A 24,752-nucleotide genomic window follows, 5' to 3' on the forward strand; every position below is an offset into this window, starting at 1 on the left:
GTGCTATATATACTGTGCAAAATACAATTTTAAAGAATTGTAAAGTGTGAAGCGTATGAGATAGGGAAGCTATATTTGTTTCTCAGTTGAATATATTTTATATCACCAGAACTACAACCACTTAGTAGTTTATCTTGTGTCCATCTGCCCCCTGCCACTCTAAACAATACATTTACAGCACACTGGGATCAGCACCAAATTTAGGGTGGTGCCGGTGATTCCCCACCACAGGTGCCAAGCTGAGGGGGTGCAAATTAGTATTAGTCGTAGTAGCAGTAGTAATAATGATAATAATAAATTTGTATTTATACAGATACCTACTGAGAATATCCATACCAAAGCAACTATTCCAAAAGGAATTATTGTGAAAATATGAAATATTAAGTGAGTGGTGCCAAATTTTGTCCTTGTTCAGGGTGCCACACTACCAAAGCCCCTGCAGGGATTACTGTTAGCCCTGTTAACAGAATCTTCTTTCTGTAATTGGGACTCCAAGTGCAGTGAAGTATGTGCAGATCCACATGATAAATTTAAAGTGCACCCAATACACATTTAAAGTGCATTACTTTCCCCAAAGAATCCTGGGAATGTTAAGTTTGTTTTGCACACTTAAACTACAATTGGGTCATTTCAAGGGAATGACTCTAGTTTTTTGATGGCATAAGTGTACCAAAATTAGTACTTGATCACAATGTTTGTGTGTGTACATTCTAATGAATGTTTTGCACTGTTTGCAAGCACAGTGACTCTTAGTAAGATTTTAAATCTGAATATGAAAAACTCCAGCAGAAGAATGTGTATTTTTGAAGATGCATTTTTACAAGTTCCAGTAACTCTTTGCTTGCCCTGCGACTTCTTGGGTACAAAATTTCATTGATAATTGACTTCTCAAAATAACACCATTATGAGAACAAATTGCACATTTGATGTACAAGATCTAGAGAACAATCATCATATTCACTAATATTTCAGACAGAAAGCTTTATTAAAAGAGCACAAGTGGAAGATGGAGTAAGTACTTTCAGCTCATTTGGAAATGAAGAATTAATTAGAAGTATAAACTTTTCAGATACTGACTCAGTAAGAACACCAGTGGGTGAATGAACATTATTAGTCATGTACACTCATGAGCACTGTATTACTAGCAACAGTTACAGCTCCTTTAAGTAATTCAGCAAAGGTTCCAGAGGTATGTCTTGTCCAGGACGGAAAGGTCGAAAAGCTTTATCAATTTTCATTGGACTAAGGCACAGATCATAAATTTGGTTGTAGTTATGGATTAGACGCTTGGCTTTTTCTTTTTCCAACTTGCCTGTATGTATTAGAGAGGAAAAGAGAGAAAGAGGGAAAGAAAGAGAAAAAATATTATCTTCCCCTTTGGACAAAATCAGACTTGACTATTGAGCAAATGCAACCCTGGTGGTCTGTTCACACATAATATCAAAGCACAGGGTTAGCCAATGTGGTGCGCTCCTGATGTTAGACTAAAGCTCCCATCAGCCCCAGCCAACATGGCCAATGGACAGGGGTGATCGGAGTTTTAGTCCCAATAACATCTGGAGGGCATCACATGGCTACCCTTGTGCTATATTTCAATTCTTTACATCACAGCCAGTTGAAGATTAAAAACAGGCTGCTGTTGGACCCCTCATTAAAAGCAATTTGGAACAAAAATATTTATTGTGTCATCCTAAATACTACCAAGGAGTGAGTTGATCATCTGTGCTCATAATTATAGGCCGATAATGTGCTACTGCCTATTTTCTTCCCTTTAGACATTAATGGATAAATATGAGGTTGACATGAAATACAAGCCAAATACAAAAGCCATGTCCTTAGTGCAGCAGCCCCTTCTCCAACCACAACTATTCTTACCTGTGTTTTTCACATCACACAAATAAAGAGCCCTCTCCAGTTTTCTGAACCGGTCTATCCAGGCATCTTGTTCCTCAGCATCAATGGAGTCGTATGTGACCTCCTTCATTTGCTCCCAAGTCTTGCCAGCACAACGGTTGGACCACTCTTTGTCCTTTGTCCAAATTACATCAAATTTTCAAAAGTTTAGTAGTTGTCAACTTTCTATGAAGATGGAGGAGGGGATAGCATTCTGTTTAAAGTACTGGCTCCTTCAGATCCTCACTAGAATATTTGGGTCAATTTATTGGTTAAAAATTGGGAGATTACATTATGTTTTGCTTCTATGACACAGTCATTTGTGTGATTTGGAAATTGGAGTCCAGACACAGGTTAAAATATCTGGAGGGCCATGAGATTTCCCATCTTTCTCTAAGAGTGCGTTCAGATGTGGGGAATATTGTTAGTTTTCCTGATTATAATGCTGTGGTTCTGTCAGATTTTATAATGTTCCTTTCACACAGCACTACCTGTTGTGCTGTGGAATCATGACTTGTTGACCTAAATACTGGCTTGTTGCACCAAATTTCATTCACACTGTAGGTGTGGTTGACAGAACAATGAATGCCATTGAACCTAATTGATATTCCTCTCAGCCTTTCCACACCTGCATGCTTCTGTTCCCTCATGAAAACAGCAGAGAGGAACATTATGCTGGTAAAGGTAAAGGGACCCCTGACAGTTAAGTCCAGCTGCTAACTACTCTGAGGTTGCGGCGCTCTTCTCGCTTTACAGGCCGAGGGAGCTGGCGTTTGTCTGCAGAAAGTTTTTCCAAGTCATGTAGCCAGTGTGACTAAGCCGCGTCTGGTGAAACCAGAGCAGTGCACAGAAACTCCAATTACCTTCCCACCGGAGCAGTACCTATTTATCTACTTGCACTGCGTGCTTTTGAACTGCTAGGTTGGCAGGAACTGGAACTGAACAACGGGAGCTCATCCCGTCACGGGGCCTCAAACTGCCAACCTTCCGATCGGCAAGTCCAAACAGCACAGTGGTTTAAGCCACAGCGCCACCCATGTCCCTATTATGCCGGCAAGGTAAAGGTAAAGGTAAAGGTACTGCCTGTACGGGCCAGTCTTGCCAGACTCTACGGTTGTGCACCCATCTCACTCTAGAGGCCGGGGGCCAGCGCTGTCCGCAGACACTTCCGGGTCACGTGGCCAGCGTGACAAGCTGCATCTGGCGAGCCAGCGCAGCACACGGAACGCCGTTTACCTTCCCACTGGTAAGCGGTCCCTATTTATCTACTTGCACCCGGAGGTGCTTTCGAACTGCTAGGTTGGCAGGCGCTGGGACTGAACGACGGGAGCGCACCCCACCGCGGGGATTCGAACTGCCGACCATGCGATCGGCAAGTCCTAGGCGCTGAGGTTTTACCCACAGTGACACCCGTGTCCCTATTATGCCGGTATGCTGCCCCAAATTTCATTGCTTTACTCCTGCAATTTTCTTGGTTAAAGGGGCAGCAAACATATTTCTTTTCTCCTGGAATCAAACAACCTGGGAATAAATACTAAATGTGCACTACATTCCATTAGTTTTCAAGAAGTGGCTTTTACATTGTAATGCAGAAACCTCAGGGAAATTGTCATATGAATGTAGCCCTAGACAGTGGTCTCTTTACATAGTTGCATTCAGGATGGGAGCAGATGAATGTGATAAACTCCTTTGGAAAGAAGAGTGATACAAATTTAATTACTACTACTACTACTATTAATAATTTCTGAGTTCTTTTGCTAGACAAGGTTCTAAGCAGTATTAAAGCTTTCAAGTACAATTTCACAGTCCCATTTTACAAACCAGACTTTCTTAACAATTTGTGGATGAAACAATATAGTTTTGAAAATACCTGAGAGTCATCTTCGCTTTTCTCCTTGTTTCCTCCTAAGATGAAAACAATTGTGAGGTATTTTATTGTTTATTAGTAGTTGAAGTTGTATGATTTCCATTTATTTGGAACAGGCCACTCTCAGGTATGACATGAAAACTAGTCCTGTGAACTATTAACACTAATATGATTGGATAAGCTCAACTTTGATTTGGTTTTCAGCCACCTTGACCTTGACCATTGACCACCTTGACCATTTCTAGAAAAATGTTGGGGAAATGTGTTAATCATCACCAGACTTCATTGAGCAAACTGTGCTCTCCAGTGGCTGAACCACACTAAGTTGCTTCTTGTTCTATGACAGGGGTCAGCAAACTTAGCGCGTCTCGGGCCGGTTTCTCCAGCGCCAACTGCGCGGTGGGCCGGAGGGTGGGGGAGCGCATGCCCATACGGGTGTGCACACGCTATTTCCAGTGCACTTCCGGGTCAGAGGAGCACCGGAAATAGCTTCTGCGCATGTACATGGGCCTCCTCCAACCTGGATGTGCACCGGAAATAATGCTTGCACATGAGCACAAGCTATTTCTGGTGCTCCTCTGACCTGGAAGTGGGCAGGCACACAGCTCCGGTAAGAGCTGGTGGTAGCAGCAGGTGGCGGCGGTCGCCACAGGCCAGATAAATGAGTCCCTTGGGCCTTATCCAGCCCGTGGACTTTAGCTTAGGGACCCCTGTTCTATGAGATGCAACCTCCAGATATTTGGACTACAATGCCTACCAGCCTCAGCCAGCCTGGCTGATTGTCAGAGATGGGAGCTGTATTCTAAGACATCTAGAATGCACTACATTGACCTGTCATGTGTCATTTGTACCTACAAAATCTGACCTGCAACAACCTCTGGCCCTCAGACTAGCAGCAAGTAGCACAATTGGCATAGGATTTACAGATGGCAGTCACAGGCAAAACTCCAGTTGCAATCAAACGTGGAAATGCATGCAAAAAAGAAGCTAGATTTTGTGTGCATAGCACTAGGTGGCCAAAAAGCCATGAGTGCAAGCAAATGAATGTTGTGGGGGTAGGAGGTTCATGGTCCAACCTTCCATGCACATAGGCTTTATCATCACCAATTTTCCAATTGAGACTATCAGGTATCTGGAAGGGGTCAAGATTTAGATCCTCTGCTCTCCTCCATAGCAAATTGGCCTATGCCAATATGGGGTTCCATTTACTATTCACCAATGGAGTTTTGTGTGTGCCTGCACAGTGCTTTGTGAACCGACTCGTGCCTCAAACTAAAACCAGCAAATACTTACATGTAGAACACAATTCCATTTGTCATCATTCCTCTCAGTTGCAGCCATTGATGGTTTTCCATCCCACATCACTGGCCATTACCGTTGTAGATCCAATAACAATGTCATATCTGAAAACCTACGTTCACTTGCTTATACCTCTTTGGACTATATGGCATGGCAGCAGGGTGTGTATTGCAGTTAAGAGGGAAGAAGTGTGTGTGTGTGTGTGTGTGTGTGTGTGTGTGTGTGTGTGTGTGTAAATAGTAGCACATGCCTGGGCTTAGGGAATGCTTATAGGACTTCTAGCCAAGATGTGAATTTGCCTTGGGCAATGAGAGATACCATATCCTGGACCAAGTCAAGGAGCTAAATCTGAATTAGGAATGTCCTTTAGCTGAACCACTAAAGGAGAGGCAACTCTGCTGGGTTTTCAAAACAGGTGGGAGGGATGGTGATGGTAGCAAACTAGGATGGCATACAACAAAACAGATCATTATAAAAGTGGAAAACCTGTAGACTTCCGTATAATGTTGGACTCCAACTCGCACCAACCCCATCTAATATGGCCAATAGTCAGGGATGATAGTAGCCGAGTCAATAACATGTGGAAGGCCACAGATTTCCCATCCCTGCCCTATAAGATGTCATGTACGATGCAGCCACAGGTCCTCAACTAGTAGCCTTCTGCAAGTGCAGCTTGTTGTGACTTCTTAAGGAGACTAGTTCATTTTTTCCCTATTAAGCTGTCACCCTCACCTACATCTGTCTCTTTCACTTATAATGTTTAGTAGCACTCAGTTCCGTAACCTTCAGTTTATATTTAAAACCCTGTGGTGCTTGATCCTTGAGCAAAGACCTGTAATTTCTCATCTGCACTGATTGGACAATGTAGTAAGTTATGGATGGTAGGCCAGATTGTGAGGCATAAAATTAAATTGTGGGAAAGATGAATCAATTCCCAGGAATGAATAGCATTTCTAGTTGAGAAGACAGCTGGTTTGCCTGCAGCCAGATGGTTAAAGTTCAAGCCCAACTGTTGCATGCTGATCAGTCTCTGTAGCAATGATGGCTATTGGCTCAACTCCGTGCTTAGTCACCTCCTGAATATTAAGTATCCCAGAGAGCTTTCTAAAGATGATTAGATTAATTCACTGCCTAAGTCAATGTCTCACATCCATCACTCCTTTCACCATTTTCTTTAAAAAGAACCAAAAACCCACAATTAGCTAGCACTCTGTAAATCACATGCCCAACATTATAATTGTTTTAACAGGTGCATTGTAGTGCCTTGAGGAGCAGTATTATACTACCTATTTCATAGATCTTGTGGAAGTGTTTTATAATACCACCTCTGTCATCTTTCTAAGAGTGCAACATGAAGTACCCAGCAATTCCAGAACAAAGTCTGAAAATTGTCTTCTACTTTTTAATACCTAAGTTTAGATTCAGATGTGAAAGCTAATGGAAGATAGACCTATATGGATTCTTCATGTTGAGAAGCACTTTGAATGGCCAGATGGTGTAGAGAGAGAATTGTTGTCACCATCGTTCCCTGCTGAACAGCTTTGCTGAATATATTGGGAAATGAATCTGGCCCAGATAGATCTTTGTCCTGATCCAGGTTAATATTTAAAATGCTATTTATAGGCAAAATGTTCTCTGGATTGCTCCCAAAGTAATGCATAGGAACAAGGCTATTATTATGTTTACAGGATGTTCATAGTTCTCACATGATAGCTTCTCTTTCTGAAGTATTTATCAAGGATGACTCACTCTAAGTTAGTATTTTTCATTTGTTAATTATGTTAGTAGCATGAATGTATTATATTACTAACAACTCATCTGGATTCTTTCACCTCAAGCAAACCTTTCACCTCCTTGGGTGAGACTTCCCAGGTACATTCCAAGTACATGGATTCCAAGTACACTCCTCAGTGCATGTTGAAGTGCTTCAGTCTAGTGAAAATAACTTGCCCATTTTATTACTGATAATTTCAGGGAGTGGTACCCTAACTGGAACTCCTCTAAGAAAGCCCAATGAAATTTCCTTAGTCATTATACCATGTAATTCTTGCAGAAAGTGATGTAGGAAATCCCCAATAATTTGTTAATTCTGTCTGAGGCAAGTTCTGGACTGTGATGTTAAATTCCAAAGTGAGCTTCTGTGGTTTGAAGGAGCAGCAAACTGTCAAGATTCATACTATCTTCTCAGTGAAGATGTTCCATCTTCAGAGCTGATTAGCAGAGCTATTGCTAATTTTTGTTAATATATTGAATCTGAACTCAAGTCAAGGAAAACTGTTGGCTGTTAGGATTGTACTACTCATCTTCCTAACTCTTTAATTTTTGCTGCAGGAGGGTATTAGGAGATATTGGAAGTGATCATCCACCATTGCAGAGGACCTTGCTGCTCTGATGAAACCATGGTGATTGAGAACCTGTCACCAGCTGTCTTCCTACTGGTAGTATCAAGCACAGGTGCCTGAAATGAGGGTGCTGTGATGGCAGGGCAGAACAGAGCTCTGGATCAACTGGATCCAAAGTTTCTCCAACCCCTCTGAAAGGGGCCTGATGGGTTCTTCCACTTGCTACAAATGATATATTTCAACAGCCTTCTCCAGAAATGTAAAATGTTGCCACCTTGTAATATTTAGGTATGACCAGAATAACAGCAACTGCATAGCTTACTTCTGCAGACGAGCAGAGCAGGGTTGATCCCAGCCTGGACTTTCTTCAGAAACTCCACAAACGTTTTCCATCTACATGAGGAAACATCTCAAGATAAATGCAATATTTGAAAGTGTATTTCCTGTTCATTAGGTTTTCCTTCACATCTTTCCATATTATAGTTATAGAGGGAGATTATATGTAAGCAAAATCCAGACATTAATGTATTGTCCATTATGATATACATAATATGATATACAGTAATATAAATTGCCCTGCTTTGCTCTGTGATTAGCTCTCTTGTTTTTGCATTATGTGAATCTTCTATCATTCTCAAATGTTCACCTTTTTCTCATTCTCCTATTTATGTACAGGTATTTATTTAAGGGAATTTTTTGAGAACATATTCTACAAAGTGGCTCACAACTTATTTAAATACAAAATAAATCTTTTTAATATACATGTTATAGCAATATTAAAAACCAGCAGAGATAAAACAATAACAATAAATTCAGCCAGACATTGGCATACCAGTCCCAATCTATAGCCTGAGTTAGCTAGTAAAGATCACAGACAAAAAATATAAGCCTACAAACCCTGGTGAAAGGATGGGAAAGATGAGGCTGCCTACATTGAAATAGATCAGATTCCATAGTTGTGGGGCAACCATTACGAAGGCTCTGTTACAAGTACCTGTAAATCTGATTCTATTCACTGGTGGACACCTAAACAGGCCCTCTGGTCCCAAACCAACACTTTGAATTTTCCTTCTTCTGCAAGTCCTTTCTTATGCAGATTTTCTTATTATTTATTTATTTATTTATTTATTTATTTATTTATCTATTTAGTAATGTTTTTCTAATCTCTTCCCTGTGCTTCATTCTACTACACTTGTTCTTTATAAATTGGTAATTGTTGGAAAATTCTGCTGTTTGCCACTGGTCTCCTACAGCTTCATTAACCTTTGACCCCGAAGGCATAAAGCCAGCACTCCACTTTGGAACCAGTTTGGAGTCAATTGGATGAGGTTGTGTTTTGGTGTGTCCTTATGGCCTCCCTGGGTGAGTGTTGATTACTCAGTTTGGGAGGGCAGGAAAAGTGGGATTTGCAGCACAAGACTTTGGCATCAGTTTTGGAGCGGGGCTGTTCCGGAATTTTGGGGTCATAGGTTAATGAACAAGCCTACTAAAATACAAGGAATTACTTTGTCAACTTTGATTACATGTCTGGCATTTACTCTAACATGCACACATATGATGTTCCCCTGATTTTTGCCAGAAGCTGAAATATCTCTCTTAGTCAAACCAGTAGCTCATTTAGTCTGTCAGTAATGATTATCAGGAAGTGTGTTGCCCATTGTTCTTAGCAGATGGTGTGTTGTCTAGGTTCAAGCAATGGTCTTTCCCAGTTATGCTACCTGGAAACTGACCCAAGGGACACAGAGAAATGATTCATACCTAGAATCTCTTTTGCACAAGGCAGGTAATCTATTCATGAGCTAGGATCCTTATGGGAGAACCTTCTAGGGAGTCAAGGGCAGACTCCATAACAAAGGAAGCAATGGTGCTTAAGAAGTTAATCCTTTGGTTATTCTATTTAATGCAGTCAAGAAATCTATGGACTTCCTCCTGGAGTTGTTTCTCAGCTTATTTTTTCACATCGTATTCACTTTCCATGACAGGTTAAAGAGACAGCATTACTTTGTGCAATGAGATTAATCTCGCATGACTGCTATCAGTCATGGTGGTGTATTGATCTTAAGCACATTTAATCACAAAATGGCTCAGAGCTAGATTCTTGCTAATTACTGAAGAGTTTCATTCACAGTGGAAGCAGAGATTAAAATGGGTAATGCATAACTAAACCAATGACTCCGGCACACCCCATAGGTTTATTTTGTTTATATTGGATTTAAAATCTTTAAAAATGTGATTCTGGGTATTGCTTTGCTAAATGATTTTTCTTTTATTTGGTTTTGCTAAATGATTTTTCTTATAAGAAAAATCATTTAGCAAAGTGGGTTCTCCTTCATGGAGAGCACATGTTGTGGTGGGGGCAACCATGACATCCCCTGTTGCTGGGCGGGTTAGTATGGATGTCCAAGAATCTGATAGGGCACCTCCAATTGTTGCTGGGGAGAATTTAATGTTGCAAAGTTGACTGACTGTTGGGGTGCAATTTATTCCCTGCGCGCAGCGTTGAGCTTCCTCTTTTCGCTGCGTGCATCATATTACCTGCCCACCCTCCCTATATTTAGGGTTGTTCGTGGTGGCCTTGCTATGCCTGTCATGGGGTTGTCTGCTTTGGGGCAGGGGCCTGGTAGGAATTTTGTCCATTTGGCTGATTGGCTGGTGCCATTTGGATTTTGCCTACTGCGTAGCAAATCGTCACAACTTGTAAGGTTGCGGTTAGGCATTGGTTAATTTTGGTTGGTGGAGGGGGCATGGTTGGCTGTGCCAGCGCCTCCAATGATGCTGCTGCAAGGGTATTCCGGTAAAGGAGTCCAGAGGCTTGCCATGCTTTCGTCCGAACCCCTGGCAAGGGACTAGGGCCACACAAGCCCCTGGGAGCATTTGGGGAGAGGTGAGAGCCTGGCCAGCATGAGTTTGACCAAGCTGCGGGAGGCAGTGGAAGACAGAAGTGCCTGGCGTGCTCTGGTCCATGGGGTCACAAAGAGTTGGACACAACTAAATGACTAAACAACAACAACAACAACAACGAGAGCCTGGTGCCCAGTTCTATTCTCTCCCCAAAAATGTTTACCCTTACTGACTTTCGCAGGCCTGCAGTTGTCAGTTCTGTTCCTACCTCTAAGTGGGAACAGATAGTTGCTAACCAATGCCTAGGCAACCACTCACATACTGTAATCAATAAAGTTGTGGCCAAAATTATGCCAAAAAACCAAAACAAAACTTTTGTGTGAACTGTGTCTTTATTTGAGCGGGTCCTGGGGGTCCTCGACACACAAAGCTAAATATATTTGGGGGGGGGTTGCGATGGGGGGGAGCTTTGGCAAGCTAGTGTGCAGTTGCAATTTATCTATTATATGTTTAATTTAGCAAAGGAAGACATAGGCATTAACACAGAGCTATAGTAAGATCTGTGCATTATGGACAGCAGCATTCAAGAAGCCACAGTTTCCCTTGAAAAAATCAGCAATACAAACTAAGCAGAAGGGCACAGTCATACTATATGGTGAAAACACGATTTATTCTTCTAATTTAGCATGAGCCAAGTTATAGGCAGTGGATCACATCCAAGTAGGTTCTACTCAGAGTAGACCCATTGAAATGAATGGACATGAGTTAGTCATGACAATTAATTTCATTGGGTCTGCCCTGAATAGAACTAACATTGACTACAACCCAGTACTAGCAGGGAGTATTAATGGTTGATATTGTACTAAGGATTCGTAGCCACTCTATATGGGTGCCAACCAAGTGGTACAGAGAGAACTAAAACCTTGAACCTCACAGGACTAAGCTCTTATACTGCACCTTCAGACTCCTCGAAAAAGGGCAAAAATGTGATGGAGTCTTCTGCAGATATGCATGGCAATGACAAGTGTGATAACCTTCAGATCTAAATCTTTGAAAATGTTTAAGTGGTGGGTATCAGTGGAACCCTCTATTAAAAAGAACCACTTGTTCATCTGTTCTAGCTCAATATTGTCCTCAGTGATTGGGGACATTCCTAACCCTACCTGGGATTGAAACTGGGATCTTCTGCATGGAAAGCAGATGCTCTACCACTGAGCTATGGCCCTTCCTCATTGCATTTTTGCCATTCCTTCTTTCTCCATCACTGTGTGGCACAGCTGCACTCAACAAGGACCAGACTACAAGTTTAGTGGACAGACAAGACAAAACTCATCCCACCACCCTTTGCATGGGATGTCTTCTTGGCCTTGTAGGAGTCAAACTTTTGTGCACTCTGACTGAAATAACAAGGAAAGGAAAGCATGCTATCTGGAAAATTGGGGGCATTTGGACAGAACCACCCAGCTGCTCTCAGTCCAGCAATACATGGGCTTATGCTTTCTCTCCAGAAGCCCAACGCTATAATTGTATTGCCACATTCCGGGTCTGTAGGATCAAGATGCACGCATAACGTACTGAAAGGAAGGAAGCATCTCAATAAAAACTCACTCTATTTTGCCTCTTTTGCCAAACTCACAGGTGCTAACCAAAGCTTCCAAGATCCCAGTGGGCAGAGTCAGTCCGTGCTTTTTGCAAATGATCTCTGTCTGCAAATAAGATAAGTTTTGTTACTGAACACTGCTAGCACATCACAAGATAAAAACAAGTTTTAAGAAATAAGGCTCCTATGAAGTACTATAGTCAATGGGCATACACAATGAAGAAGAGCAAACTATGGCAATGCATAACAAAATATTGTTTGGGGGAAATTGTATTTTTTTTTTCAAGCAACTGTCATGTGAAAAGCATAGTCCCAATCCAAGCTGGTGCTTTTGAGCTATGGAGACTGACAGAAATCAAGAGAACCTGAAGACCCTCTTGTTGACTTCATCCACCTCCAAACTAAGACCTTCTACATATGCTGTGTATAACTATGAATTGCCCCTGTAAATATATATTTGTTCGACTAGCAAAATGCCTCCTGGTAAAAGGATTATATACTGTGTGTTTTTCCATAAAAGTTTATGATTTTATGTGCAAAGTAAAATAAATACAATAAAGGGACTACAGTCGGTAACATTTTTTAGGTAGGCTAAACCCACCTTTCACACTGGGACCAGCAACACATGGAACTACTTAATACCAAATCAGAACAGTGGTCTGCTTAACACAGTATTGCGTAGAACAGGGACTTAATTGTTTGTTCAGACCAGCTTCTGAGTTCTCTCCTTCAGGTTGGACATTTTGTTTTATGTAGAGTATGTACATGTTGTCTTGTCTATATCCTGCTCTCATGATATTTGGTATCAGCCAGGTGTGTTCTCATGGGATAAGAATGGACCTCCCCCTTCATCGGAGGTGCTCTGATGGGGAAAGAGAAGGGCTTGCTGTGGATATGGAAGGGAGACCTTTGTTCCACAAGATCCTAAGTTACCTCATCCCTCCAGCACATGCCCCCAAAGCAGTGTGAAAAGGACACTGAATTTCCCTCCATAAGAACCTGGAGGAGGATAGAACCCCCAGGTGATGGAGGCAAAGAAAGGAAGAAAAACTTTCTGCCCTCTTATGTGAGCCAGGCAGACGTGTATACTTGACAGATCACCTACCTTCAATTCTCCCTCACCTGGTAAGAGAGAATTGGTCTGTTCCTCAGTTATTTCTTCGATCAACATTATCTACCGGCAAGAAGGTAGGGTTGGCATATGTCTGGAATATCCTTGACATAGTCAGGATTCTGCCATCTGTAACAGCATTCAGGTGGAAATTGCTTAAGTGTCCAGGAAAATCTGGACATATGGCAACCCATGTCGGAAGTGTAGTTTTTGTCGCATTTCCTTTAAAAAAAAGTTTTAAAACTTCAATTTTTTTGAGATTTTGCATAAAAGGGAAGTTAACTTAGCGCACCCCCCTAAAAATATGAAATATGGCAACCCTACAAGGTGTATGGTAGAAAAAAACCATTTTGTTACTGATAATCCATTCCATTCCTTTATAGTGGGAAAGCACTTCCTGAATATACAACTAGGCTTGTAAGCCACAGAATCCCTTTTTACCTCAGAGGGTGAAAGAAGACCTGAGCAAGTCTTATCTTGTAGGCTCAGCTCTCCTTTATGTTCCTTCAGGGTCTGCTTCAAGGCCTGGAAGGCATCTTCCGGAGTCCAAGAGCTGTGGAATGATAATGCATGTAACGAAGGGGCAATTAAAATGGTAATTGCTGTTACAGCCCTATAGCTCACTTTTGACATTTTCAGAAGTTGTATGAGTGCTTTCCGAAAGACCTCCATCTGAGAGGCCAATGGGGCAACTTACTCAGTAATGTAGAGCACCTGGTAATAAAGCCAGAGAGTATTACCACAAGGTGAAGAAGGATTAGATGTGAAACAAAACAGCCGAGAAATCTAGGCTTCCAGACAGCTATGACATCATAGCTTACAATTCACTCATGGAGCTGCAGGAAGTTTCTTGTGAACAGGAGAAAGGCTAAGCCTGGTCAAAGCTTCCTGGAAGCTACAATCTTTAATCCAGAGTTGGAGAAGCTTTTTTCAGCCTCACAATCCACCTTCTGGGGGCTGCAGGGCCAGAGGCAAAAGTGTGGGCAGAACAATAGGTGTAACACTTACGGTACTTTTGTACAGCAGGCTGCATTCCCTCAGCTGAACACAAACCAGAAGATTCTATACACCCATCTCTTTGCAAACAAGCAAGAGACATTATTTACTCTGAGTAGAACCTAGGGGGATGCAGGAACCCCATCAGTGATTTAGTGAAATGGTGGGTTTATAACAACAGTTGACATTACTGCGAATATTACAGCCAATGCTTAATGATGAGAGCAGAGACCAGGAAAGTATGTGATATAGCAAATATGTCCCTAAGGTCATTCCCATCCAGATGAGGTACGCCAGTTTATGATGGATGAATACTTATATGCAGACTCTGACCAGCATCCTGGCTATACTTATGTTTTAAGAGACGCTCCAGAGCTCAGCTGCCAAAGCAGCAATATATATCTCTCACATAAATGCACACAACTCCTTGCCAGTCTTCTTTGCCAAGGTTAATTAAGGGAAGTCTGTATAATCTCCACTGATGCATCCCAGCAGGCTGCAACGTAGGTGTTCACAGACTCCAAATATGTTTCGTTAGCAGAGATTTTGGATGGCTGCAAGATAAAATCTGTCCTCTTGAGTACTGCATGTTGTTGTTTTTTGTAAATGTCACAAGTGAGCCAATTTTTCATTTGGAATCCTTTTGAGTGGCTTATAATTACTGCACCTATTAGATCCTGACCAGATGGAAAGTAAGACAGGAAGATTGTCGGAAGGGTGAAGGAGTTCGGATACATTGCTCATTTATTAACTGTAAGGAGTATAGTGAAATTTAAAATAGAACCTTTTGCAATGATTCTCCATATTTTGACTCTTCCTTGGGAGGGCTTGTGTTTGCTGTGTCTTGCTTGCTGCCACTGGCATTAAAAACTGGAGCAATTTTTCATAATTTACCTGCATGAAAGACAAAAAGGTTTATTTTCAAAACACAGCTTGAAAACGGGGTTTTAAAAGAAACTGTCAAGAAAAGACAAAACTAGTGGTGTAGGAAAAGACTGATAACATTCATTGAATTAACTTCACTGATCACATTTTTGAGATATTTGTGCTGTACATAATTAAAAAGGTTGCATGGATATAATGGTTTACAATGGCTGAGAAAATAGTTTTTGACCCTACCTTTATTTCAGAGTTAGAATCTCCCCTGACCTATAACATCAATATTCCAAAAGTACAGGCAGGTCTTAAGAAATCCAATCTATTGAGCTCAACATTATTTTTGTTTAAAATGTTGTATTAACGTACCAGTTCTTGGTCATTTGCTTTTGAAAATCTCTTGAAAAGGAGTTTGACAGTGGGTAATTGCAGAGGGACTTCGTACTTTAAAAGCAGGTGGCTCAGCTGTGCCTGAGACAGAAGTCTTGAAACTCTGGGATCCAAAACCTTACATTCTTCCTGAAGTTTTTCTAATGTAGTCAGGTTCAAAGGGCACTGCTCAAGTTCTTTTCTGAGGATACCCAGAAGAGAATCATTCTCTTCATCCATTGGTTTTTGAGCGATATCCTGAGAAAGGGAATGCTTTAAAGTATGTGTAAGGTATAGCAATAAATTTATTATTTGATTTCATAGCTCTCATTTACCCCAAGGTTCCATACTTTTAATGCATTTACATTTACGTGAACTGCTTTATAAACTCTCTGGGCAGAAATTGGGGACAAAATAGCAAAGCCATGAAGTTTTGCATTCCTACATGTGTGGTAGGGTGATGAGGGGGACCTTACACATACACAGTAACACCATACCAGTTTCCTGCAAGGCAGCTAGCTGTTACCCACAGTTTCTGTAGTCAACTCCTGTAGAGTTGAGTCCTCACTTTCTTCACTGAAATTTTGGAAATTTCCCTCCCCCGCTTTTAATTCTCTTCAGCCTCCCTGATTGAAAGTATGGAAGGACAGTTAAGATGTGTGAGGTATGCAGTCTCCCTAGGGCCCACTTCTGAGTGACATGCATCAGATTATGCTGTAAGCATCTGAAAACAGCCAACTATCCTGATCCTAATAGCATTTACTTGCAAGTAAGTAAAAAAAAAATTAGTGTAACTTTTTTCCAGATAATGTCTGTTTTGGATCAAACCCTTGATTTGGCCTTAAGTATTTTAAAACACTCTAATATGAAAAATGCCCAATAGTCACAAGCCAAACACCTGAAACTGCAAATTGCTTTGATTATACTTAAATTCAGTTACCTGTTGTCTTTCAAGTTGCTTTAAGATCTGAGTTTCCATAGATGGTTTTTGAAGAGTATGAATGTAGGACAAAGACTTGTCACCAGAGGGAGCAGTGACACAATGTGTATTCAGTGGTTTTAAACCCTTGGATAACAAACAAGCAGTTAGAGAAGAAGCAATCCAAGAAACACATTCATTCTGTAAAGTAACTGTAGGTATTGAAAACACTTTGCATGAGGAAAAAGAGCCCTAAAGTTCAGAAAACCTCTTGTATATAAAATATTATATTCTTTATAAACAAACAGGAGTTATGCATGGACTGGAGCGATCTGGGTTTAAATACCAGTTCAGTCATAAAACTCACCTTTGGCCAGCCACTATAGGCTTAGCCAAGGAACTCAGGGATGCCTAAGATCTCTCTAGGCTAAATGATAGTGACTGGTCCAAAGACAAATGCTTTGTTTTGTAGCTTTGCAGATTTCCTAGGACTTTCTTGCACAAATATGACACTCTCCACTGCTTCATATATGTAACTTAACTGGTGGAGTTACTCAGAAAGAGGTATACCTCCATCCTTTCTTTCAAGCATTCTTTAAATTACTTGGGATCAGTGCTTTGGGGTGGGGGGTTGCAGGGAGACGCATACCCCTAAACATTTTGTGAATCTAAGTTTGGCCTCTTTGAGGGGCAGTATTTCAATATGAGTAGGAAAAGGAGAGTACCCCTAAATATTTTTTTTTAGAAAAAAAAGCACTCCCTGGGATTGAACCCAGGATTGATCCAGAAATTATCCCTCTCAATGAACCATGGCTCATTTTTCAAAGTTAATATTTTGCTTACTAAAAGGACCAGATACAGAACTACCAAGCTGTCAGTATAAATCAATCCTTGAAGGTGAGAACTCATGATATAAGAATATATAATAGAATTATAGAGCTGAAATACACCTTGGAGATAATCTAGTCCAGGGATGAGGAACCTGTGACCCTTCATCTGTTCTCGGATTCCAATATGTTCCTCATCCCGGATCAATGCAGTAATCCTGAAACTAGAAGAAGAAGAAGAAGAAGAAGAAGAAGAAGAAGAAGAAGAAGAAGAAGAAGAAGAAGAAGAGTAGTAGTTTGGATTTGATAGCCTACTTTTTCACTACCCTAAGGAGTCTCAAGGCAGCCTAAGGAGTCTCCCATGCTTGACAGGTAACCACCCACCTTCTGCTTAAATATCTCCAGTGAAGAAGAGCTCACATCTTCCTGATGCAGGCTGCCCCACGGTCAAATGTCTATTATGGTTAGGAATGTTTTCCTAATGCCTAGCTGAAATATCCTTCCTTGCAACTAACCCAGGGGCTAGCTTAACTGGTGACTAATACATGTAAATAATAAATAAATGCCCATCCATTGGTTCTCCTCCTGTTCTGCAGAAGGAAGGAAGGAAGTTTACCAAACACATAATACTAAAATACTAACAATGCCAATTATTTTCCTGCTACATGTTGCAAATATTCCAACACTGTTACATACAGTATTTTTTTTTTAAAAAAAAAACCTTTTTGCTGCAGCTCTGATTTGTATTGACTGATAGTTTTTGCTTTAATTTGTGAGCATGTATATATTAAGATGGTGGGAATATACAGGATCCCAGTCAGATCAGACTATAACTTAATATGAGGAGGTCCACTGTTTGGGTCTACTGGATAATATACAGTCCCCCCTCTCTAAACAAATGGTGATTCCATATGATCATGGCTGCCAATATTAGATTATAGACTCCAGACATTGCTAGACTCCAACTCCCATCATCACTGACCATTGGCCATGCCAACTGGGGTTGATGGGAGTTGGAGACCAGCAATATCTGGGCTAACCACAGGTTCCCCATCTATGTTATAATAGTCTGTTAGTTATAATATAATACAGGCCTTATATTATAACCAATGTAAAATCCAGATGTCTATGAGCCAAAACACCAAAGAATGAGAAGAGATGTTTACAGAATGGGAAAGTAAGAGAAAGATCCAAGTAAAAAAAAAAAGCAACAGGTATGAACTGGAAGCATAAGCAGTCAAAATTTTAATATAAGGCAATTCTGTTTGGAGGAGATGAAAGTTTTGTGATGACAATTGTTTTTTGATACAGGAGTTCTCTCATCAGAATTTGGTAGCAACAGAATGTTCTTTTAACTGGACACTACTGTCATTATTTATCATCATCATTAGTAGTAGCTGTCATAACAATAGCCACAGTAGTAGAAAAGATACCTATTAACCATTTATGTTGTTGTTAGTTAAAGAGTAAAGTCTGATGCTGAGTAGGAAACCCATAATAAGCAACCAGTACAGTTGCAGCGACTCACTTTGTTGTCCACAGATCTGCTATCACTTGTCTCTCCTTGTTTAGACTTTTGTTCTTCCTTTTCACCTTTGTTTTGTTGTTCATCCCTGAGACCATAATGGATCTGTTGACAAGGAGGCCTATTGAGCCCTGGAGGGTTTCCATGTGCCTGTCTTGCATTGTGTGGAGCTAGTGTCCTGAGCATGGACTGTGTCTCAGTTTTTACACCCTCCTTTGCTTTGCTGTCAGGAAACAAGCATACAGTATATTTACAGTATACAGAGGCAAATACATACTCGCATTGTGGAGCAACACCAAAAATATTTGTTTCCTGGAACATTTGCTGATCAGAAAGAAATGTAGTATAAAGGAGGTATGTGCTATAATAGTTATAATCACTTTGTGTTCAGTTCTGAATACTATAATCTCAAGGAAGAAACTTAATACAGTTCCACTAAACCTTGTTTATATGCAAATTTCAACAAAATGGTACCAGTTTATGAATTTCACTTTTCTCAGAGTTGTGTGCAAAATGGCAGACAAACAATTTCCCAGTGTGACATAAGAGGGATTTGCAGAAGACTTGCTAAAATCAAGTCAAGACAACAAATATGATAGAAATCGAGTCTCAGCACATTTGTTCAGCCAGCGGAGGATCAAAATAACATGGTGAAGAAGTAGGAAAGTCCCATCCCATTGTCACACAGCCTCCAGCAAAAATTGTGCAGAGGCCAGTTAGTGTAATTTCCAGCAGCAACCACCAACCAGTCACCAAAAAAGGGATGGGTGAGGGCAAGGTGGAAGTAAGGCCTGGGGAGCTCCAAATTGCCTGCAAACCACAGGTGTCCACATTTTTCCCCCTGCTAGAAATTACTCCTCTGTACAAGAAAGTGGCAAATAATCATGTGAGGCTGGCCTCAGGTGCTTGGTTGATAGTCGTGGCTCTTACAGCCGGCTATTTATTTATTTATTTATTTATATATACATACCCCACCCATCTGGTGGGGTTTCCCCAGCCACTCTGGGCGGCTTCCAACAAAAGATTAAAAATACATTAAAACATCAGTCATTAAAAACTAAACAGGGCTGCCTTCAGATGTCTTCTAAAAGTCAGATAGCTGTTTATTTCCTCGACATCTGATGGGAGGGCGTTCCACAGGGCGGGCGCCACTACTGAGAAGGCCCTCTGCCTGGTTCCCTGCAGCTTCACTTCTCGCAGGGAGGAAACAGCCAGAAGGAGCTTGGAGCTTGGACCTCAGTGTCCAGGCTGAATGATGGGGGTGGAGGCGCTCCTTCAGGTAGAGGTCCCACAACAGTCTTTATTATTTCAGCACCACCCCCAGATTCAGCACTTATTCAGTAGGACTTATTTTGAGTAGATATGCATAGTGCTGCACTGTTAAAAAATACTTCCTCGCATTGTATGACCAAGCTCTTTTGAAATGGAGAGGAATTCCAAAAGCAGGTTACATTATGGCCTATCACTCAGAGGAAGAGACATATTCTAACAGGACCTCTTGGGCATACCTTAAGTAACTCTTTGGATCCTGGCCATTATTAATGCCATTCTCTTTAAAGCATAAAACCAAGCTGTGCAATTAAACCTTTTGATACTTTATCAACCAGAAAAGAAAGTTCAGGGGTGGTAAGCCATTTATATTAACAAATATCACTGTGCTCCCATTTGGCCTTTCTTAGTCTTAAAAACACTTGCCCAAAGACCTTTGTTTTTTATAAATCAGTGTCAGGGATGTGTGAGAATAACAATTCCAGAACAATTTTCTCCTTTCTATTAACTTGAGAGTGTTTGGGTTGTGTTCGAGGTAGCACTAAGCAAAGCTCTCTTGTCAGCACAAGGGTTTTTTCTTTGTGCAGTGGAAAGCTATTTCTATCTTCTCTCCTCTCATGGGTCCCCCCACAACTCTCATGAGCAGATTGAGGGGTGGTGAGGATCTCCACAAGGAGAGTGGGGGAATCCTGTTGCGGTAGTGCTAATCCTTGCACCAACACAACTATGTTGTTGAATATTGCCTTCTGTTATACTGGCTATAGTGCAATATATATCTTTCCCCTGGCGGCTGGTACACAAGCAGCAGACCCTGTGCTGAAAAACTATTCTGAGACTGCATCGGGGTGTATGTAGTGTTAAGAGAGGGGTAGTGCCACTAGTGGGGGACACGTTGTGCTCTTTCTGAGGTAATTTGTTCACCTTTGGTCCCTACCCTGCACTCAGCTCTCACCTAGAAGCTGTCAGCATGTGACAGCAGCCACACCCCAAGAAGTGGTTTCAACTGGCTGGCTAAACCAGGTTAGGGTAGCCAATGGGTCATAACCCCTCAGTGAAATGGTACAGCCAAAGGAACAGGATTTTCTTGTAATATGCTGTTTAAGATGTAGACTAGGGCTGTGTATGCTTGACAGTTTAAAGTCTATTTGATACATCCCATGGGAGCATATTTTTTGGGTCGTTCACATGACATTGTCCTCATACAGGTAGCAACATACTCACCCCATTTCATTTGGATTTTCCCTATCCACAACTAATGTGGTGAGGAGGGAATCCAACATAAAATTATGTAATCCCACTAATATATATCAAAAATGTTTCTTCCAGATAGCATACTTACCCATCAGTCTTTTCTACAAGGCACCGGACATATTTGCTCCCAATGATTTTTATGACAGTCTCATAATTTGCATTGAACCCATATGGAATGTTTCTGACTGAAGCCATTGCCAGCACCTGTTCACTATGGAAGGCTACTTCCCTGTAACTTCAAAAAACAAGAATTTAGAGGCTTGCTATCATCCCTTTTTCTTTAAAAAGAGAACTGAAAATTCATAGTTAGGATTCCCATATAAATTTTTGGGCAAGGATCTATTCATGCTGTTGGTCTTAATTTTCACATGGCTATCTTTTCATGTAACCTATTGGGTTAACAACATGGTATGAGAGGGAGAGCCGACACCCCAATGAAATTACAATTTAAATTTCATGTGAGAGACTGGATGAAACACAAACAGACAAGGCACAACAATGCTATTTGTCCTCAAAGAACTATATCTTTCTGTAGGAGCTGTCTTCCACTACAATGATTGACCCAAAGCCAGCACATTCTGATTCAATTATGGATACTATTCAATATAAAACAGTTACAGATAGGTAGCCGTGTTGGTCTGCCATAGTCAAAACAAAATAAAAAAATTCCTTCCAGTAGCACCTTAAAGACCAACTAAGTTAGTTCTAGGTATGAGCTTTCGTGTGCATGCACACTTCTTCAGATACCAATTCCTTCCAGTAGCACCTTAAAGACCAACTAAGTTAGTTCTAGGTATGAGCTTTCGTGTGCATGCACACTTCTTCAGATACAAAGGTATCTGAAGAAGTGTGCATGCACACGAAAGCTCATACCTAGAACTAACTTAGTTGGTCTTTAAGGTGCTACTGGAAGGTATTTTTTTATTTTGTTTTCAATATAAAACAGTTGTTCAGTTTCTGCCTCAAACCCTGCACTTTTAGAAGGCTAAATTATATATTTCGAACAGTTAAAACACCTTCAGGAGGATCATTCACCTCTTGATATTGTGTATATTTGGCATGGACAGTTAATTCTAACACCCCTCCCGCCTCATTCTTCTTGTTGTTGCTGTTGCACGAAGTAGTTAACAAGTTGAGAACAAGATGGCTCTTTCTTCCTCAGAACAGCACAGTCTGCACTTAGTAATGTAACAGCTTGAACCAGTCATGGCAAAATGAAGAGAGCTGTAGACCTTTGTGGTGGGAAAATCATCAGAGCCCCAAACTGCCCCAATCAAAATGGCATGGCAGCATCTCTCCCCAACTGTTTACTGGGAAATCCCTGAAAAGACAAGCCAGCATATTCAGAACTCCTAGTTTGATTCTGTAGCCCTGCAAGAAGTGTCTAGGGAAGAGGAAGAAACAATTTCCCCCCATGACCCTCTTGTGCTCAATTCAACAATCACATATAAATTGTTTTCTATCAAGGGCCATTGCTGAATGAGACAGGCAGCTGGCATCTACTGCAGGAATCAGATTGTCTTATTCTGAACCACTGGATTGTGCCATTGGCACGCTATCTAACACAGAGGTGGGGAACCTGTGGACCTCCAGATGTTATGAGTCTCCAACTTCCATCAGCTCCAGCCAGCATAGCCAATGGTCAGGGATGATGGGAGTTTAACATTATGAGAGCCACAGATTTCTCATCTCTGATCTAACAACTTATTGTCCTCACTGCCAGAGCAGCTTCAACTTTCACTCATATACTCAAGATCACTCTCAGGAAAAACAATCACATTAGGCTCTTCAACTTTTCTTTTCCTACATCCCTGCATCACGGTCCGATATCACCCACCTCTGGTGTATTCTCTGTGTAGCTTTGCCCTTTTATAAAGATGAAGGCAAAAGATTTCCAGCTGTAGCAGCAGCAGCCACCACCCAAATGAGTGAGCTGCTTTTCACATTCAGTCTGATGACAAATCTGCTGTTTCTAAGGACGCAGTGCTGTTGCTGGGCTGGGCTGGGCTAAGCTTGTCACTTCACAATCGGCGCCACAGGAGGCATGTGTTAGCTTGCAACTGATCGGGCTGGCAGATTGTTTGCCTGGTTTCTGAAATGCCAAATTCTCCGAAGTCCTGTGCGTTTGGCTACCCAAGTGGTGGCAACAAAGCCTTTCCTGCAAAACTAGCAGACTGAGCATTTAGAGCATTTAGAAGGCAGCTGAGTTTGTCCAAGTGTACAAGAACAGGAATTAGTCATTCAAGTGAGCCTATCAGAAAAAGAAAAATGAAAAAGAAAAGAAAGTTGGCTATCAGAGCTTCAGCAAAAGTTGACTTTAGGGTCTCGGTTCATTACCTAAAACCACAATTTTGAGAAGAGGAACAAAGAGCAAGAAGGAAAACTATTTGCCACTGAATGTAGTATTATTGCTAATGCCTCTTTTATACAGGACAAATCATTTAGTACATTGGCACTATTTCACAATGGGTTGATGATGCTGAATTTAGCCAGGGCTATATCCACATCCTCATACTAGAGGATAAATTTGTGATAATGTATTTGAACAGAGTTGTGGGATTCTTTTTCAGCCCAAGGGTTTCATTCCCTTGTGGGCAACCCTCTGGGAACCACATGCAATGTTAAATAGAGGGACTGGCCTGGGGAAGCAGCAGATAGCGTAATGCGCAAATCAGGCCATTCTACGCCTCAGAAAAAAATGCAGAAGTGGGGAGGCTCCTGAATCAGAGACCACATCCACTTTCCTCCTCCTCAGATGTTCTGCTGCTGTTCTGCCATGGTTTAGTTCAGTGTGTTGTCAGAACCCAGGATCATTGTTTAAAGTCACTACAGACTAACCACAAGCTGTAACCAAGGTTTGTTCCATGGTTTATAGCTCATGGTTTGTCCTGGAGATCTAAAGCATGAGTCTAGGTTCAGATGACACTCTAAGTCAGGTCAGCGGCAGAGCAAGCTGATTGGGCGCCTGGGGCCGGGGCCAGTCACCCACAGGGACACCTCGGGGCCTCCGAGGAGTCTGTCTGCCTCCTCCCACGCAGCCGCCCTACAGCTGAGGGGGAGGCAACGGGCAGACTGTCTGGGGTGGCGCGGAGCCTGCGGGCGCCCAAGCCACCGTGTCACTCCCAGGAGAGACACGTGGTTTGGGCGTGCTGCAGGCCCCACGGTGAGTGCTGCCCACCACTTTGACACCCCCCTCAGTGGGGACACCCGGGGCAGTCTGCACCCCCTTGCTACACCCCTGAGCCAGGTTATGGTTTGGTTTAGGCTATGGTTTGTTGTGGTGAATCAGCAAGACAATTGGGGAGGAGTGCAGCAGCTGGGAACTCCTGTCTGACAATGCTTGCACAGTCATTGTAAACCAAACTATGACTTAGTATGATATGCAAACCAGGCCAATATAAATAAAAAAAGAATGACATATGAGAAGAATGTGAAAAGGCTGTATTATAAATTAACACCTTATAACATTATCATAATAATTATTTTATATTTCTTACCTGTCCTTCAAAATACATGTGTGTGTGTTAAGGGGAGTTAATGTACATAATAACCACACATAGGGCACATTCACCAAGCCTTAAGGAGAATGTACACAAACACCTTCCATGAAAAGGGAATTGTGCACATTCCTGGTCAATATACATAATCCTCAACAGGCCTGGAATGTTCATATCTCAACTGAATTTTGTACATTCTCTGGGCCGTATGCACATTCTCCAGTCAGAATGCATAGTCTCCAAGAAACATGTCACTACCACCCTATGTCT

General features: G+C 41.6%; 1 protein-coding gene across 3 annotated transcripts; it reads right to left on the bottom strand.

Annotated features, from left to right (window-relative positions):
- Positions 1–798: 798 nt before the first annotated feature.
- On the bottom strand, positions 799–24,663 carry LOC309344184 (uncharacterized protein C1orf87). 3 transcript variants are annotated; one of them, XM_081866442.1, is made up of 13 exons: positions 24,483–24,663; positions 22,823–23,236; positions 21,074–21,214; positions 18,469–18,688; positions 16,135–16,260; positions 15,195–15,452; positions 14,734–14,843; positions 13,395–13,506; positions 11,851–11,948; positions 7,724–7,794; positions 3,764–3,798; positions 1,876–2,029; positions 799–1,312 (listed from the first exon to the last, which is right to left on the bottom strand). In XM_081866442.1, exons 3-13 carry the CDS (start codon positions 21,178–21,180, stop codon positions 1,152–1,154), a joined length of 1,452 nt encoding a protein of 483 aa, XP_081722568.1. In that variant the 5' UTR covers positions 21,181–21,214; positions 22,823–23,236; positions 24,483–24,663; the 3' UTR covers positions 799–1,151. The 3 variants fall into 3 exon arrangements, with proteins under 3 accessions (XP_081722568.1, XP_081722567.1, XP_081722569.1); XM_081866441.1 differs by having other exon boundaries at positions 21,074–21,220; positions 24,483–24,662; XM_081866443.1 differs by lacking the exon at positions 15,195–15,452 and having other exon boundaries at positions 21,074–21,220; positions 24,483–24,662.
- Positions 24,664–24,752: the final 89 nt, after the last annotated feature.

The sequence above is a fragment of the Podarcis erhardii genome, assembly GCF_964252035.2.
Source record: "Podarcis erhardii genome assembly, chromosome: 6".
Classification (NCBI taxonomy): domain Eukaryota; kingdom Metazoa; phylum Chordata; class Lepidosauria; order Squamata; family Lacertidae; genus Podarcis; species Podarcis erhardii.

Excerpts from the sequence above, each read along its gene's own strand:
- LOC309344184 (XM_081866442.1), bottom strand. The coding sequence starts at position 21,180 with ATGGCTTCAGTCAGAAACATTCCATATGGGTTCAATGCAAATTATGAG. Across the intron at positions 18,689-21,073 it reads CTTGTAGAAAAGACTGATGG|CAAAGCAAAGGAGGGTGTAA; the intron begins GTAAGTATGCTA and ends GTTTCCTGACAG. Across the intron at positions 1,313-1,875 it reads GTGTGATGTGAAAAACACAG|GCAAGTTGGAAAAAGAAAAA; the intron begins GTAAGAATAGTT and ends TAATACATACAG.